Source organism: Cryptomeria japonica, chromosome 3 (assembly GCF_030272615.1).
Source record: "Cryptomeria japonica chromosome 3, Sugi_1.0, whole genome shotgun sequence".
Lineage (NCBI taxonomy): Eukaryota > Viridiplantae > Streptophyta > Pinopsida > Cupressales > Cupressaceae > Cryptomeria > Cryptomeria japonica.
The window spans coordinates 263,331,650-263,351,676 of record NC_081407.1 but is presented as its reverse complement, the minus strand read 5'-3'; the positions used below and the strand labels follow the sequence as shown (position 1 = coordinate 263,351,676).

General features: G+C 32.9%; 1 protein-coding gene across 4 annotated transcripts in view; it reads right to left on the bottom strand.

The window, feature by feature from the left end:
* Nucleotides 1–19,819, bottom strand: part of LOC131066809 (protein CURLY FLAG LEAF 1) — a 28,622-nt gene extending 8,803 nt beyond the window's left edge. Inside the window, exons 1-3 of one of the 4 annotated variants that reach the window (XM_058001658.2) lie at nt 19,321–19,769; nt 18,942–19,056; nt 18,543–18,857 (exon numbers count right to left, since the gene is read on the bottom strand). In XM_058001658.2, coding sequence (XP_057857641.2) covers nt 18,733–18,857; nt 18,942–19,056; nt 19,321–19,578 — 498 coding nt within the window. In that variant the 5' untranslated portion in view covers nt 19,579–19,769 and the 3' untranslated portion in view covers nt 18,543–18,732. Of the gene's footprint in view, nt 1–18,542; nt 19,057–19,320 lie in introns of those variants that run through there. The other 3 variants (XM_058001657.2, XM_058001656.2, XM_059218220.1) reach the window with 3 other exon arrangements.
* Nucleotides 19,820–20,027: the final 208 nt, after the last annotated feature.

Genomic DNA, 20,027 nt, shown 5'->3' with positions numbered 1-20,027 from the left:
TCCACAAAATGGTTAGTCTGGGTGCCCAAAGGGAGCGCCACCGCAAAGACCAACAAAACAAATGGTTCCTCTCCGCTCCCCCACATCCAACCACCCCAGGATTTACTTTGGCCTCCCCATTGATATTAATTTTGATCCACCCCAAAAGGGGCAGATTCCAAGAAACATGCTCTCTGGTATGTTTGATCTTATAAACAGGGAAAGATATATTCCATCTTGTCTACCACCACTTGATAGTATCCCATTCCTCCTAGAAAGACTCAAGAGGAGGATCATCTTTCCTACCAGGATAGTAATTAAGAAATTTTTCCTTAATAGCATTCCTTATTCTGATGGCCACCATGAGAGCATTGGACTCCAAATCTTTGAAGACCCTATTATTTCTTTCCTTCCACAAACCCCAAGCAATATGAGGTAGGTTTAACCCACCTATGTTTATGTTCCTTCCACACCACATTTTCATTGGGATTGTAAGGAAAATCATCCTTCTTACCCTCGTTATCAAGGTTTTTATTTAATTTTTATTAAAATTATTTGTAAATATTAATATATTTTCTAAAAAAAATCATGTCTTTTCCACACATTTTTAAATTAACAATCCTTTCACCATTTATTATTTTCGTTTTTATTTTTTAATATATTTAATTTATTAAATTTTATTTTAAATTAATAAAAATATTTTAAATATATTTATATAATATTGTTAGAGACTAATATAATATAGATTATTCTAAATATATCTAGTCAAATTATGTGGAAAATTTATAATATTATATAATTAAAATAAATATAAAAGTGAAATTTGTATACTTATGGTATTTCCTAATTAGTTTTTTGTTCAATTTGAAGGAATGTCTTAAAAAATATGCATATTGATAAATAGTGTAATTTTGTGTTATTTTGGATCTACTCCCTATTTTTTTTGTCTATCTCTATTTATCTCTATGTACATACTCTTGCACATTTCTTCAAACCTTATCGCTACATAGGCACATTTGGATATATTCACCCAAAGCATTCATTTATTACATGTATCCATGCACCTATGTCAATTTATTTGTTATCCACTTAGATCTAAACCAATTTTATAACTAGGACCATTTCTAAGCTTATAAAATTGATGTTGGCAATTGACACTCAATTGGTTGGTTTCACTATGTTGTCATTGATGGCAATGTGGGAGCTTATTCTGACATCATGTTTTCATTCAGTTGTGTACTGGCAAGCACTTCACAGACACTTCACCAACACCGGCACCGATGGGATGAAAGGATTTCTTTGGTTACAAGCAATGCAGACCAACATGGTTTAGAATAAGGTTAGCAGTATTGGATGTCGACATCTCTTGGATTTGACATTGGCAATTGTTTTTGATATTCATGTATTTATGTTATCTAGCCAACATATATATTGATATTATAATTATCTTTGTAAGCCGACATAAGGCATGATAAATTGTATAGGGTATATAGGTTAGTTGGATTAGATCATTTCGATATATACGATATAATGCGAATATGTATTAGGAAGGAAATAATGAAGGAGATCGAAATATATCTGCGAGATCATGTATGTGAGGATATTTGTGTGAAGGGGTATTCCAGTAAAGGGTTTAGGGTTTCAGACCAAAATAGATAGAGCTTAACGAGAACTATATTCAGGCATAGGAGATCCTATCTTTTGTAGTTCAACACTTCTTCGGATTGTAGTCTGGATTTGTATGTAGTCAGTGAGGCTCCTTTTGTGATTGAGCATTGTGCTCTAGGCTGTAAGCCTTCCTGCAAGTGCAGGCCCTTATATTTTATAATATCTCTTCATATGGCCAGTAAATTGATATTGTGGGTCATAAATCCCACTTTGGTTTTTCCTCTTTGAGGTTTTCCATGTACAATTATGTGTCTTATGGTTTTCATTTATGTGATTGGCTTATTGGTTTCTTTACTTTTTTCAATTTGTATGTACCGATATACCGGTTGGTGTATGCATGGTTTAATAAGGCTAAAATTGATAATTCTGGTATAACACTGATTCACCCCCCCCCCCCCCCCTCTCAGTGTTATTGGATTCCAACAATTGGTATTAGAGCCTTGTGCCTCGAAGGAAGTTTAAGCTTGAGGGAGATCCTAAATCCAGAATCCATGGATATGGGTTTGGAAAAGCAACTTGAGATGGCACTTGAAGATTATGATGAAGAACTTAAAGCTACAAGATAAATTGAATTCTGCTAAGGAATTCATTCTTGTCATACAAGAGAGGCTATCATATGTTCAAGCTAGGAAGAAGGAACTTTTGCAAAATCAAAATGATGAAGAAAAGATGCACTTAAGGAACAGTGTCAGAAACTGAGTCAAGAGAACATGGTCATGAGAAATGAAATGCAAGCTATAACTATGAGAATGTCTAAGGATATTGAAGACTGCAAGAAAATCTTGTTGTATCTTTGAAGAAAAAAATTGAAGAATGTGGTAGGTTGGTTCATGAGAATGATATGTTGAGAATTGATTTAGTACAATCCTAGAGTAATGAACAAGAGCTTGAGAGACAAATGATAATTCTGAGAGAAGATCTGACTATTGCAAGTGAGTATAAAGAGAAATTCAAGATTAGTTCAAAATAGTTAGATGAGTTATTGAAGAGTCAAAGGTAAAATGGAGATTCCAGTGGACTTGGATTTGAGCAAGGACGAAGTTCCGGTATTGCAAATGAAGATCAAAACCATAAGGCATCGTTAAGGTAGTTTAATGCTTATAAATTTAATGGTAGATGTTTTGTTTGTAATAAATTTGGTCACATGGATAGGCAATATAGAAACAAAGCAAATCAGAACCCTGATTCTACTCCCGGTCAATGTTCTAAATGTAATAAGTATGGTCATAAGATAGAAGATTGCAAAATGAATGTAAAATGCTATGCATGTGGAAAATTTGGACATATGGCTAATCAGTGTAGGTCAAGAAATTATACTGGTTTTAGCAAAGTAATTCAAAAGAACAATGTTACATGTTATGCATGTAATGAGGTTGGACATATCACTAAATTCTATAGAAGCAAAAATCCTTGGTAATGGAGGATCCAATGAGAAAGGGAAAGAAAAGGTTAATAAAATCCAACAAGATGATACCCAAAGATAGGTTAGGAAGACAGAAGATCAATCTGCCGATGGGAATGCACTGGGTACTTATCTGGCAAAAGAGGTTGCTCCTGCACTGGCAGGAAGCTCATTCGGTAACTAAGGTAGATGCCTTAAGGGTAGGAAAAAATTCATGAAGATGTTGCATATGCCCTGGGAAGAGATTCTGGAAGATGTTCCATACATTGGAGATGCTTCTCCGACACGGATATGTTTTTTTTGAGATCCGCTATCTTTCACCAGAAGTCATTGATGTCAATGAAAGATTAGGATTTTACTTGGAGGATATAAGGTTTGATCTACTTCATTTTTTATCACCTTACATTCAGAGTGATTAAGTGCGATTAAAGTCGATTCAGTGCGATCAAATATCTTCTTGAACGATTTCACCAACGACCGGAAGAGTTTGTTAAGGGTTTCACTGACAACGATTAATAGGTACTTATCTTTAATCATGGAAGAAGGATCATCATATTTTCCTATCTTTGTTGCAAACCCGATTGTTGTTGAGGTCAAGGACTGTCCCAAGCCAATATTCAATTGGTATCCGCATGTGGCTACCTTGGAAGATTTGGTTGGAGCATTTTCTCATGTTCCAGAAGGAGTTGTGTATGTCGAAGATTTTAGGGCATACATACATTGTCACATTGAGGATTTGGGGACATCTGATATAAAAGGCATGTACATGAGCGATCTTATTGGAGATTCTTGAAAGATCAAATCTAAATACAAGCACATTAAAGACTTAGGGTTTACCGACATTCTGGACATTCTGGAATTCAAAGATGAAATCATTAGGTATGTTTTAAGCAAAGTACATTGAGAGTTTATCTGGTTAGATAGACCTTACAAGATCACCAAGGAAGCCATCAAGGCACTCATCAGTTTACCATAGGTTGGGCAATGCCCAAATAAGAAGGTTTCTAATGATTATGTAAATAAAATTACCGGCACAACATCAGATAGATGATGCATGAGAATATGCACTATTACTGACACAGACATTAGATTCGATAGCATGATCATCAATTTTAAGGTAACTCAGTCAAACTGACTGAATTTTGTTTCTAGCTCCTGCATTTTCGTAGCTTATAAGGTGATGAGAGAAAATGAGAAATTGGATCTATGTGGTTGCATGTTAGATGAACTATTGATAAACCTAGGAAAGATTAAAGGAGAAAAGAAAGGAACTTTTTGATATGGCAACTTAATTGTTTTCTTAATGCTATTTTTCATGAATGGGACTCCCGGTTTTGGGAAAAGGCAATGGGAATTTGACGTCCCGATAGGGAGGCAATTAAAATAGTCAATTGCTACATTAGGCAGTCAGAGAGATGATAAAGTATGGGGATATTTTAAGGTATTATAGAAGGCTATGAAATCTAGAGAAAGGGTTCCTAAGTACATTGTTGAGAAATACTCAACTGACATATGCTTCATGGTAAAGAAAGATGAAACACTCATGGAAGTGGTCAAGCCTCAAAAAATATGGATTGAGGAGATGGGCTATGAAGTTGATGGACATATTTTAGATGCTTGTGCAAAAATTTTGATTGATGCACCTATTGATGAGGCTAAGAATCCTTGTGGTACTGCTAAGTAGTAGACACAATATGTTGAAGTAGAGTTCAACCAGAAGAAGAGAGAGAAGCAGGAAGGAAAGGCAAGCAAGTTTGTGGAAAAGGTCTCATGGGACATCAAATCCTTAATTGATGTTGTCCTGGAGAAAGGGAGGAAGAGAAAAGGACCAAAAGTGTTCATTGAGTCTATTACAATAGAGTCTACATCTGAGGATGATACACCCTTGGCTTTCAAAAGGGTTATAAGGAAGAAAATAGAATAAACCAAGGTAGAGACTAAAAAGAAACCGGTTAAGAAAGTTACATTCAAGTTGTCGGCACAGAAACAAGCACCAAAAGTAACACCTTCAGCTCCATCTGGTATTGGTAGAAGGAAGAAGAAGGCTGACATTGATACGACAATTGAATCTGGTAATGTAACTATCATTCTACCAAAAACTTGTGTAGAGTTAGTAGATGAAATAACTAAGGATGGAAAGTTAAATAATGTATAGTTTTATTATGATCGTTTAGAGAATGACGAACAAAGAGAGGTAGAGGAAGTTGTATTGTTATATTTGGATATTTATAAAAAATCTTTGATAGAAATTGAAGACCAAATACTGGCAGAATTGTATGATATGTTAGATGCTAGGAGACTATCAGCAATGCAAGAAGACAAGAACATAAAAATTCAAGAGTTGTTATCTATTTGTGTTTCTATTACTCTAGAGGAGATGGATAGGACACTTCAGCTTGGAGTAGAAAAGTCTTTAACAACAAACATAGAATAGCCAGTCTGATGCTAGAAAGGGTAAATGAGATAATCAGGGAGACACACAAGGCATGGGTTAAGTTCTTTGAAGAGAACCGAGGTTTCTTTAATTCACCGGAATCAAAGATAGACACTGCAGACATCTCGGTTGAAGGAAAAGGAAAGGGTATTATGGGTACTTCACCCTCAATTTTGAAAAACATTAAGATAATAGAAATTAAGCGCCTAGTAGATACAAATGTACAGGAAAATGTTGAGATGCTGGAAAATACATAGAGTGTAAAGGTTGATATTTTATAGGATACTAATGTTGAGGACAACAGTCCTCTGGATACAAATGTATAGGATGAGGTTATAGTTCCTACAGAGGAACTAGCAGTTACAGAGACTGCACCAAGTGGTGAAGCCACCGGTGCAAATGAGGAAGCTATAAAGGATAAATCATCAAAGGAGAAGAAAGAGGAATCCGACAAAGAACCGGTAGTAGGTCCATCATTGTTGTTAATTAACACCTCACATGTTGAAAATAAAAACATAACTGAGATGAGTTCCACTGAACTCATGATGATGGCTACATAGAAATTAATGAAGGAGGGATCTACGGATAAAGGGATTGATCAGTCCATCACTGTTTTATATAGACTAGTCCCGAAGTGCAAGTTTGACAGAGAAGCGAGCCCATCCGACAAGCTTAAGACAATTACATAGCACATTTCAAAGGATTTTCAATCCTTTCAATAGATTTCAAACAAGCAAGCACTGGAGAGGTTCACACAGGCTAGAAGAGTTGCATTTGATCAGATGATTGAGTCTGAGAAGAAGAAAATTGATGAAAAGTTTAAATTAATAGACAATTCTTTAAAGAAATGTACAAATATTTATAGGGTATGTTGTAACACAAATATACTTACAGTTAATATGAATAAGAAGATTAAGGAATTCCAGGAGAAAATTGCAAGTATAGCCAATTCCTTTGATGGATTGAATTCATTGACTACATCCATTGATGGTCAAATTTTGGTTTTGTAAGCTCAAATTTCTACCCTTGAGAAAGAAAAAGACAAAATCAGAAGAAGAGCCAAAATTCTTAGAGGTTTGGTGAGTCCCCGATTGGATTCACTCAATGTACATAAAAAGGAGTGTATAGATCTGGTTGGAAAGCCCACACGGACAAAACTAAAAGAGAAAGAGTCATTTGCCCATATGCTAAATGAACTTGCATCTATTTCCAACACTTTCAAATTTGTTTGGGATACTTACCTTGAGCTTTTGGAGAAGGCATACCCAGATATTTTCAAATATATTAAGCTCCGGTAAGATATTTTTGCGATATTCATTGTACAATATCTTTCATTCTTTGTCCCAGTTTTGGACCTTTGGCATTCTTTTTTGAAATTTTGATGGCATTGATGTCAAAGGGGAAGTGATATAGATGTGAAAAATAAAAGGAGTTGTATACATTAGAGGGAGTATATAGATGGAAAACTATGGAAGTATGGATTATTTTGTATTGATGAATATTCAGCTCAGGAGGAGCGGGCAGGATAAAACCAACAAATGAAACCATGATCATTTTTCACTTGAGTGTTGCCATCAATGCCAAAGGGGGAGATTGTTGGAAATTTACACTCAATTTGTTGGTTTCACTATGTTGTCATTGATGGCAACATGGCATCTTATTCCGACATCATGTTTTGGTTCAGTTGTGTACCGGTGGGCACTTCACAGACACTTCACCAGCACCAACACTAGCATGATGAAAGGATTTCTTTGGTTACCAGCAATGCAGGCCGACATGGTTTAGAATAAGGTTATCGGTATTGGAAGCCGACATCTCTTGGATCCAACATCAGCAATTGTTTTTGATATTCATGTATTTATGTTATCTAGCCGACATGTATATTGATATTGTAATTATATTTGTAAGCCAACATAAGGAATGATAAATTGTATAGGGTATATAGGTCAGTTGGATTAGATCATTTTGATATATGTGATATAATGCAAATATGTATTAGGAAGGAAATAATAAAAGAGATGTGAAATATATCTAAGAGATCATGTATGTGAGGATATTTGTGTAAAGAGGTATTCTGGAAAAGGGTTTAGGGTTTTAGACCAAAACAGATAGAGATTAACTGGAACTATATTCAAGCATAATAGATGCTATCTTTTGCAATTCAACACTTCTCCAGATTGTAGTCTGAATTTGTATGTAGTCAGTGAGGCTCCTTTTGTGATTGAGCAGTGTGCTCTAGGCTGTCAGCCTTTTTGCAAGTGCAGGCCCCTATATTTTGTAATATCTCTTCATATGGCCAGTGAATTGATATTGTGGGTCACAAATCCCACCGTGGTTTTTCCTCTTTGAGGTTTTCCACGTATAATTTTGTGTGTTATGGTGTTCATTTATGTGATTGTCTTATTGATTGCTTTACTTCTTTCAATTCTATATGTACCAGTATACTAGTTGGTGTATGCATGGTTTAATAAGGATTAAATTGATAATTCTGGTATAACACTGATTCACCATCCCCTCCCAGTGTTATTGGATTTCAACAATTGATCCATTCTTTTTTTAAAGTTACATGTAAATTTTAGATAAATGTACCTAATTATTTACCAACTCTAGGCTAATTTTATTTTATCTACTTATATTTAAAGGAATTCAATTGCATTCATTTCATTATATCTTCATCTTATTAGTATTATTCACAAGTCATATTTACATATGAATGAAAACACATTAATTTTCTACTTAAATTAAATCTAGTCTACACATTCATCATTGTAACATTTGTAAGGCTAAAATGAATTGGCTTCAATCTTTTATAGATGTCTTTAAGAGTTGATCTAGGAAAAAATGTCCAATAGGAAAATAGTGGAACTTCTTAGTAGGCATTTTTAAATACTATTAGTCTCTAAATATCATATAGTTGATGCAAAAAAATAGAGATAAATGACGTGAGCTACAAAATATAAGTAAACATTGACTATGATTAGATTCACACATAAATAATGGGTTAATAACCATATGATAAATTTAACTACAAAAAAAATTGATAATGGGCATGATATAAGCTAGATGCAAATTTAATGGACAAATAAAAAATGAGTATCATTTTTAAAGAAAGTATGAGTTGAATACTATAATTTTCAATAGGAAATCATTCCTTAGTCACAAAGATAAATAAATTTATTGTCTTCATTTATTTCCATACCATAGGACCTATTTCATTATAATTTATCTTATAGTTATCACCAATTTGATCTCGGTTTATCTACATTTATTCATATGCATCATTTTGGTTTACCCTAGACCACACTTATAATTTTGTTTTTGTTTAAATTTTTTTGAACCAATGTGATCCTACATGAATTTATTTTTTTCCTAGGGCTCCTTGTCACTATCATCTTTTCATATCTACATTTTTCCAATCTCATAGTTTATTTAGTTTTCCTTTTAAATTAGTTTTCTTCATTGACATGCAATCCTTACATTAGGTTTTAGTTTTCTTTCTTGCATATATCATATCTTTCACCCACCTTAACTATGCATGCATCTTCCTTAGGATTCACATTTCCTGTCTATTTTAGATGTCATTTGTAATTGATATTATTGCTTACAATAGATTCTACATTATTTTTATTTCATTAAATTACTATTTATTATTCTTTTACACCCTTCTTGCATACTCTTGTGAGCTATACATATACTATACTTGAATCATAATTTTCATATCATTGATTTCCATGGACCTATTTCCTAAGAATCAATTTTAAGATTAAAACAAGGTGCACAATACACTTTCTACACTAAACTGTTAGAGGATATATGTGTAAATAAACTAAATATTTGAAGACACAATAAAAAATACACAAAAAATAATATACCATAACATAGTAATTGTTGGCAATATGTGTTGTCATTGATGTCAACTTGATATTTGATAATGCATGTTGTCCCTGATTGTTGTCGTCATTTATAAAAATTGTAAACATTATTTAAAATAAAAATATAAAAGGACATGACATTTTCTTTTCTCTTACACATTTCTATTCTCTTATGTAATATTATATATATGTGCTATAAGAACTGCTGTAAATATAGAGATCACCATCTACAATTCCCTTAACTAAATGAATAACACTTTGGTAGTTAATTTCTTTTCTTTTCTTTTTTAATGGCTATAACTATGTTATATATATATATATATATATATGTTTTAAGTAGGAGGTTATAATATGTTGAATACTTGGATGCCTATGATGTTTTCTTCCTTCAACTAAACTACCACAATCAAATATATCTATAACCCACCCAATAACTAGTGAAATTTATATCTTAATTGATGTTACAACAAATTATCATCCTCACCTTTTGAGATACAATAACTTAAATAGATCAAATTTAATTATATTACTAAAAATGTTTATACATCATAATAAAAAATTCCTCATAAAAAAGACTAATTAGTTTTGATAAAATTTTAGAAATAAAATTCTACAATAAAATCTATTACAATTAAAATTGCAACTATTCTAAAAAAAAAAATGTATTTGGTGTGAAAAGGTTTTTGTAATCTAGTTTCCTCTTTTGTAGTGTAAAAAGGGTACATTACCTAACTAGGTCCTAGTTATGACCTTTTCACACATGTTCACATGTTAAGTTTAAATGTAGTAAATAAACAATATTTCTAGAAAGTCATAGGTGTCATGTGAATTATCTTATCTTATTACTAGTTATCACATGACATTAGATTAAGATACTTGTCATTATCCTATTTAGTCCTATTTCTCAACCTTATTTATCTAAACAAGGTCTCATATTTACATTTAATTGCATTGCATATATTTCATTTGCATATCATTTTTCATCCATTATTGTAAATTTATGCTCTTCTCTTTCTCTCTTGTACAAGTCTATTTTAGTTTTTGTAGGTTACCTTGGGAGCTTGAATCCTTGAATGACTCCAATATAGTATTAGAGCTTCAAATATTCAAGCCTCTTCTCATATTGAGGAGGTAATCAAGCATAATATTTTGCTAGGGTGATGATGCAATACCGGGCAACTCCCAAAACATAAATCAAAACTAGACACTAGGATCGAAATAACAATGCCGAACTCATGGATCAACATTGGAGCACCAATATCGGAATAGCAATTCCCAACAAGACAGGTCTTGACTACCCATCAGAATAAGACATAAAGGTAAAGCGAAAATTTCTAGTCATCTTGATAGAACAACCTATCCTAATATCATTGGTTTTGGTATAGCTATATCGATCGAGATAGTCGAAGGCCTATCGTAATAGCCCTACAAAGTCAGCTAAACTAGTTTTAGCAATCCTGATAGTAATAACTATCCCAATGACCAGTTTGACAACAAAGACACCTTATCAGGTGAACTATCCCAATCCCAATATTGATACCTTATTGGAATAACCTTTCAAAATCAGCCGAACAAAACTTTGCAAATCCGATAGTGTAAACTATCCTGATAGCAACAATGATACCCTATCAGTTTAACCTACCCCAATAATAGTAATGACAACTCTTTACAAAAATGACATCTTATCGGTATAACTTATCTCGACGACAACTTTGTCGACTATTTACAATAATGACACTTTATTAGACTAACTTCTTGACATAGTAGACTTTAGCTACACCCAACCACATGCTCTATTTTCAAACAATAATGATAGGAATTTCAAGGAAAACAAATTGCATCTACAGACTTCCTGATAGATTTGCGATAAAAACAAAACAAAATAATAAAAGGAATCGATAACAGATTGTATTAAGCACCCACTACATGAGTTCAGGAGTCATTGATAATAACCAATATGAAAACATGTGAACACCAAAGGATTAACTCAATTAATAGACAACATATAATGGAGGTTAGATTCAGTATTAGATGTTTACAAACAACAACTGTTCAGACACATATTCGGCTTCTGTGGAATGGCCTGACAACCTCTCTCCTTCTATCACATTCACACACTAACTTGTCAACAAAAAATCCCCTCGGTCGAATGAATCTGCTCACTCCCTTTTTAAAGCTTTTGTTTGCCTAGTCGATTCAATTTCTCCTCTAGCCACTCGATTTGTCCTGACTATTCGATTACCAACTATTACCTTGACTATTCAATTTCTCCTGACTAATTCGATATCCTTGCTATTCTCTTGCATCAAACTCCCCAGGAGATAAAAGAACATGTGTTCATGCACATGGGCTATTAGTCAATGCTTGCCTCTAACTGTTTCTTCACCCTTCATAAGTCTTCATCTGCCTAGCCTTTTCTTTGTCTTCTTGCATTTAGTCTTGCCTTGTCTTCATGCCTTTGTCTTTGCCTCTTTCAACAGGTTCACAACTTCATCTTCACAAGGACAAAGGGTTGTCCTTTCAACTACTCCCATAAACAATTCTCTCAAGGTTGCAAACTAAAAGGTTTCAAATATCCATCATTCATGTTGTTTCTTTCTCACATAATCACCAACATACTGCCATCTTACCCATCCAAGATCCTAGAAGATGCAGTACCACCCTTCCTCAATGATTTCTCTCTCTCTGCACCTTCTACCCAGCTTCATCTTGTTGGAGACATTATCACAAGCCTCTTTCATGTTTGTCCACACACCTACATAAACCTCTTTCTTACTGCAACCTTGATGGATCAACCTACAACCAAAGAACTTAGCAACACAAAATCTCAAACCTTTTAGCAAGGTCCTGGTGTAGATTGCCTCCTTCAGCGATCTATCTACACAATCAATATCTTCTCGCTCTGATATCAATTGATGCAATACCAGGCAATTCCCAAAACTAATAAATAAAAAATGGACACTGGGATTAGAACAACAATGCCGAATTCACGGATCAACATTGGAGTATTGATATCAGAATAGCAATAAGACATAAAGGCAGAGTGAAAATTTCCAGTAATCTATATAGAACAACCTATCCTGATGTCACTAATTTTGGTATAGCTATACCGATCGAGACAGTTGAAGGCCTATCGGAATAGGCCTGCAAAGTTAGCTAAATTGGTTTTAGCAATACTGATAGTAATAACTATCTCGATGATACTTTATCGGGTTAACTATCCCGATGACCACTTTGATAGAAAAGATACCTTATCAGGTTAACTATCCCAATGCCAATATTGATACCTTATCAGAATAACCTTTCAAAATCAGCCAGATGAAACTTTGCAAATCCGATAGTGTAAACTATCCTGATAGCAACAATGATACCCTATCGGTTTAACCTATCCTGATAATAGTAATGACAACTCTTTACAAAAATGACATCTTATCGGTATAACTTATCTCGATGACAACTTTGTCGACTGTTTACAATAATGACACTTTATTAGACTAACTTCTTGACGTAGTAGACTTCAGCTACACCCAACCACGTGCTCTATTTTCAGACAATAATGATAGGAATTTCAGGGAAAACAAATTGCATCTACAGACTTCCTGATAGATTTGCGATAAAAACAAAACAGAATAATAAAAGGAATCGATAACAGATTGTATTAAGCACCCACTACATGAGTCCAGGAGTCATTGATAATAACCAACACAAAAACATGTGAACACCAAAGGATTAATTCTATTAATACACAACATATGATGGAGGTTACATTCAATATTAGATGTTTACACATAACATCTGTTCAAACACATATTTGGCTTTTGTGGAGTGGCCTGATGGCCTCCCTCCTTTGGTCGCATTCACACACTAACTTGTCAACAAAAAATCCCCATTGTCGAATGAATCTGCTCGCTCCCTTTTTAAATCCTTTCTTTGCCTAATCGATTCAATTTCTTCTTTGGCCACTCAACTTCTCCTAACTATTTGATTACCAACCGTTACCCTGACTATTTGATTTCTGCTAACTTATTCAATATCCTTGTGATGCTCCTGTATTAGGTGCAAATCTTGCTAGATCTTAAAAATTTGAGTATGCACTTATCTTGCATCATATGAGGACTTGAAGAATTAGAAAAACTTGATAGAAATACAAAATTATGAGTTTTTCCATATGGATTTGTGTGGGAGTTTAATTTTTAAGCATTTTGGATCAAAATAGATCCTTCCCTTCATTTTAGAAGACCCAAAACCATTATTTTCATATATATTACTTCATATTATTGTTGAATTTTTTTTAGCATTTTAACATGACTGTCTTAAATTTGATGACCAAATGATTATCAAAAAAAAAAATGATAAATTTTATGTCCAAATGACAATCAATAGGCCACTTAAATCTACCCCTCTCTCCATCAACAATTTTGATTTTGAAGTTCAACTTCAAATAATCATATCTCAATCATTCAAACTCCTTTTCTTGAGCAATATTTTTCTAATAAATGGAGTATAATTTTGTACTCTTTGTAGTGGTGAAATCATATTTTTATTTTTATTTTTGATATTTTTGGAAATTGCATATTTCACAGCTATTGTTGAGTTGTTGTCATTTAGAAACTTGGGGAGCTCCATTCTTGCTTCTATGATAACATTTTTGGGTGTTTTCTTTAAAAAGTGTGCAATATATATTGGAATTTTTAGTGGTGTGATCAAATTGATCCCATTTTATGTAAGATATGTATTTTTATTTTGTGCCTGAATTTTCCATTGCATATACTAAAACTAAGTCTAGTTTGAAATTTTTGGTATTTTAGCATTTGTAATTGCATTGATTATAAAGTCCCAAGGTTCTATACTATTGAGGAAGATCTTTGATTGAGTTAATTTTGGGGGTGTTTTTTTTTATGGTTATGATTGCATTATTCTTGATTTACATCTTTACTTTTTGTTTTATCATGGAGTAATCTCTAATTCCACTTTAACAACTACAACTATTCTAAATGGAAATAAAAATGAACAAATTTCTAAGAGTAAAAGGATTGTATTGGATAGTTTATGGGCTTGATGTTTAATCAAAGGATGATGAAGCTAAGAAGAACAAGTGGTTGAATAGTTATGAAGAATCCATTGGCTATTTGTTCTTGTATGTCTCTTCTTAGTTATTTCACATTGAGATCTTGGATGCACCTATTTTTACATGGAAAAAATTGTTAGATTTGTTTCGGAAAACAAATGAAATTAAAGGATATTTTTTGTAAAATGAATTAATAATTCTCAATTCGTGCAATTTTGACAACAAAAAATACTTCATAACCAAATTCAAGTCACTAAAAACACAATTGAAGAAGAGTAAAACTGAAAAATACATACACAATTTGTTTTGAAAGCTAGAATCTAAATATTTAGTTCTTCTATACATTTTATATAAAAATTATTTAAGGAGTAAGTTTGACATGTCTTATTTTGAGTATTTTATATGCTACTCAGCAGGGAACAAGATAAGCTTATTGAAATGGGTGTTTTGAAATCATCAAAATCCAAAGCCTTGATTATAAAGGATGAGAAGTCTTCTAGTTGTAAATATAAGAAAAAAATAACAAGCCCAAGAAGAATACACAATCCACATGTAATTTTATATGACATTAAAATTCCTCTCAAAAGAGAGAATCGCCTAAAAATGAGAAGCCTACTTGCACACACATATTGCAAATAGATAGGACATGATGACAAATATTGTTATAAGAGGTTATGTACAAGATCATGAGGGGCCAAAAAGTGGCAATATTCTGACTAAAGTCTTGATTGATAGGGTGGTTGAAAAATATCTATAACTTTCAAACAATATCACATTTTTTTAATCTGAAACATGTGTCACATTCTATGCTTCGTATACTGTAGGATTAATAAAAATTAAATTCATAAAGTTTTGACCAAGTTATGGTGGTCAGACATACAAGTTTTTAATATTTTTAAGAAGTTGTATTTAAACAATCATAATTATTTATTTATTTTAAAAAGAATACAAAAAAAATGTGTCACATCCAAACATGAGTCTCCTACTTATATCCAAAATCTTATAAAAAAATATTATTATTTGATTGCGGTTAGGGTGGTTAGACAAACACTTATCTTTTTCTTTTCCAGACATGAGTCTCCTACTTCTTATATTTTTCCTAAAATTTTAGTACTACTACATTGAAATTTTAAATTTTCATTAAATTGATTTTTTTTTTTTTTCAGAAAACAACTAGTAGCTTAGAAACTACATTCAATTTTCTACATTCTATTCTTACATATTTTTCAAATAATGTTGAATTTTTTTTCTTCAAGTTGCCTAACTCAGTTTTTTTTAATTTTCATTACCACTTAAGGGCCTGTTTGGCCCACCATGATCCTTCACATACCTAAGAATGATATTGATGAATTGAAATAACTTCTTGAGAAGAATAGAACTAGTTTTCCTTCTAGAATTTATTCTTCATCCTTCTTCCAATTTCGAACAAATAAAATTTGAGAAGGAAAAGAGTCATTCTTTTGGGAAAAGTAAGAACAAATGACAAGCTATTTGTGCTTGTAGAGGTCATGGATCGGGGAGATGAATTCTAGATACAAGATCTTCTCCTCATAAGGCACCCTTTTAGCCTATTTTCTTTTCATTTGAGCCTAGTAATATGACACCTATTTTAATCAGCAATTATACTTATATGAATGTAATTGGCATGGGATATGTTGATATTGCTAATGGCACTTTAAATGATATTTTGTGTGTGCCTCACTTGAAAAATAATCTACTTTCCTTCTATCAAGTCACTCATGGTGGAGTTCCAACTATGGAATTCACTCTTGAATTAGTTATGATCAATGCCTTGGTGATTATAGATATCATTACTAATGGGATGGTGGATCATCCATCTTGATTATATTATTTTTCTGACTTTGTTTCTAATTATTATCTTTTTAATTTAGATGATGATCATGCTTAGCTTTAGATGATGATCACACTTCAAGTGTCAAATTTTATTTTGGGGAGAATTATGGTTTTTTGAACTTTTGTGTTCTCACATGTGATCCAATTCTTGAGAATTCCATTCCATCTCCTCCATCTATTGTTTCACATTGAATGATTATTGTGTTTCTGTAGTAATCTCTACTTTTGATTTAGTATCATAGGATACACATTGTCTTCTAATGTGGCTACTTCAGATGACTACTTCATACACATGTTGTTTTTTGTTTATGGAGTCCCACATTGTAATTTTTAGAGTGATATTTATATTCTCTTTGATGAAGATGATTCTTCTTCAATACTTATGAGGGAACACTTTACCCTCTTGTTCATTCTCCACATGATTATTCCTTATAGTTTGACATGAGTGTAGATACTTTGGTACAAAATTCAGAGAAGGCTCCTTTAAATATTTAAAGGAGACAATTGAGTCTTTTGATTTTGTTCTTCATTCATCTTCACTAGATCCAAGATTATGTTTTTTCAATAATGTGGCTTAGAACACTTGATTTGTAAGGGAAATCTTTCAAAATCAACATGGGGACATGAGAGTAATTTTTAGAGACTTCATACATTTTGAGATTTATTCTACATTTTTCTTTCAATATTGGGGAGACATCATACATAGACCTTTGGTTTTGTTTCTTCCTAAGGAAATTAAAATCATTCAATGATTGTAAACCATCATCTACATTTAGTTTTGAGCAATATCTACCGTTAGTACATATTTTACATTGAGGGCTACATCGTCACTCCCTTTCCCTCCTATTAGGGGTTATCGGTTGTATATTTGTGATGGATGTATTCCTTAGGGCTATCGACAAGCCCTCTATTCATAACTTCTTCTATCACTTATACGTGATTACCTTTTTATCTCATCTTTCTTTTTGGGAGGATTTTGTCCCACTATGTTATCTCCTTTTATTTATCTGTGAGAGATTGCAGTGAATTGCATTTATATGTGGGTACCCCCATCTTTACATATTTGCATCATTTACATTTGTTCATCATTCCCTCTAAGTTGCAGTTAAGGTGGGGGTGTTGGTGTGAACAAAGTGCTTCTTATCTATTTTTCCCTTTTGTAGTATGAATAAGGTACATTAACTAGCTAGTTTCTAGTAAAAACCTTTTCACACGTGTTCATATGTTAAGTTTACTTAGTGATAAATCTCTCTAGAATATCTTAGGTGATGTGATCTTATCCTATCCTATCACTAGTTGTCACATGACATACTATTTAGACACTTGTCATCATCCTAGTAAGACCCATTTTTGAATCTTGTCTCTATAAACATTGTCTCATATGTATAGTTCATTTTATTGCATATACTTCATACGGAAATAATTGATCATATTTATATAAAATGTTTTACATCCATTATTGTAAATTATGCTATTTTCTTGTATCTTGTGAAAGGTTGTTTTGGTTTTTGCAATTGATCTTTAGAACTTGGAGCCTTTGGTAACTCTAACACTATGCCAAATGTTTACTTCAACTAAACTACCACAACTAAATAGATCCACAACCCACACCATATCTAATGAAATTTATACCTTGATGGATGATATGACATGTCACCATCCTCGCCTATTGGACTACAATCACTTCAACAAACAAGTTTAAATACATTATTAGAGATGTATGTAGATTCATAATAAAACAAATTCTCAAAAGAGAAGTTCAATTAATTTGATAAAATTTTAAAAACAAAATTCTTCAATAAATCTGCTATACTAAAAAAATATAATTAATTTAACAAAATAAAATGTACTAAAACATATTTAATATTTTTTTTTTGTAAAGAACATGTTAATATGTTTTATTTTTATATTTGAAAATCCAATTTAAACTAAGCATTGGTAATTGTTTTAATGACCTCTGAATAAATAATTACAGATCATATGCATGCATTAGCTATTCTAAGTTTTGAGATTTATCTTTACCATTTACAGCAGGTTGAAGAATTGACGCATCACATTAAAATTGTAATGATAGTCTATTCCCCATAGTAATAAATAGGGTTATCTCCTCATAGAGAATGAAAACAATTGACAGGTGACCAGTATGATTTATTCTCATTTACTGAATTATTTAATAACAGAAAGAGAACAAATGGCCACCTTCCAAATCCACCACCGACCAATTACCATTATGTTAATGAGTCCCTTTTGAATTTACTCAATTCAAAAAATCAAGCCCACATTTTATTCAATTCAAAGCTCAAATCCATCTGAATAGAGAAATGGGATCATATAAAATGATCAAATGATAAAATGCTTTCAAGTTTGGCCATGTCGGCCTAGCACCTCCCCCCTGGTAATAAATAACCAATATGGGAACAGCAAAAACAAAAAAAGAAATGTACTCTCTAAAGAATTATTCAGGAAAATCTAGCAGTGAAGAACCTTTGCACTTTGGACACTTGAGATCTTGAGCAGACACCATGAAATACGTTAAACATGTGAGGCACCCAACAAGCTTCATGGCGGCAGACTCAGCTTCTTCTGTAGCAATATCATCATTCATTTTGATTGCAGATTTAAAAGTTTTTGAGATGCATAAGTTCATCGTAAGATCTAGCCTACCTTCATTTTCATCTTCTTCTTCAATGGAGCTGAATTTTGAACTCTCCTGAATTGAAAAGACCTCAGAGCTTGTTTCAGTTGCTTCTTCTGAGCTCGGGTAATAGACTTCTCCACTCTGCACCACAAGAATCGTGCAATATTTCAGAACTATAAGAATACAATGGCAGATCAATATCCATGAAAATAAATCCCCATACTCACTGCAGAACTATATTAACTAAAACATAATTTCAAGTCTTTCTTTCTGATTTTTTATAATTGTGATAATGGATGATGGATTGCAATTCAAAATTTTGAATTAAAAACTCTTACACAATCTAATCTAAAATCTACCACAATCAAAATTATGAATTGTAAAAGTCCGATATCATTAACTTACCTTCAAATCTAGAGATTTCTCCCTTGCTGAAGAAAAGCACTGCTCTTGACCCAGTTCCCTAGGATCAAAATCTATTGATTCAGACCCAGATGAAGAAGAGGATGATGATGAATTCCTTGTGCTCCTTCCATAGAGATGAAGAGCTGTTGAATCTCTGTGGTCATTGAAATGTCTCAGCGTAAGCTCTGAGACTTTCACCTCACCTTCACTGCCCCATCCAACTATGTTCTTGTTAGCACTATCAACATCCATGCTCATCAAAACCTGAAGACCCTCCTGAGAAACTCAATCGGCAAGTGCAGGAGAAGTACAAGATTTCAATTTAGAGGGCATGGAGGAAAATTTATTAGGTCAACTTTTGCTTCATAAATATGAAAGCCGCTAGTTGTTGAATTCTTTTGTGTTCAAATTGGAGAGCAGGTTCTGAGTCACTTGTCATATTAACGGGGCAAAATTAAATGAGAGCCAAACAGAATTAATTGAGTGTTGAATTTGAAGCCAAGGTTGTGACATCTCAACGGTACGTTCAAAATTTAACGCTTCCATGGTAAGGCAAACTTAATGACAGTCCTTAAAAATTTGAGCTTAGCCAATTAGGTGTAAGGAAATCATTTAAGAGGCAAAAAAAGGAACCTTCTCGTCATGTTTCATGTGTCTTTCTGCTTAGGTATGAGTTACGTCTCAGATGGATATCTATCTTTTTTTCG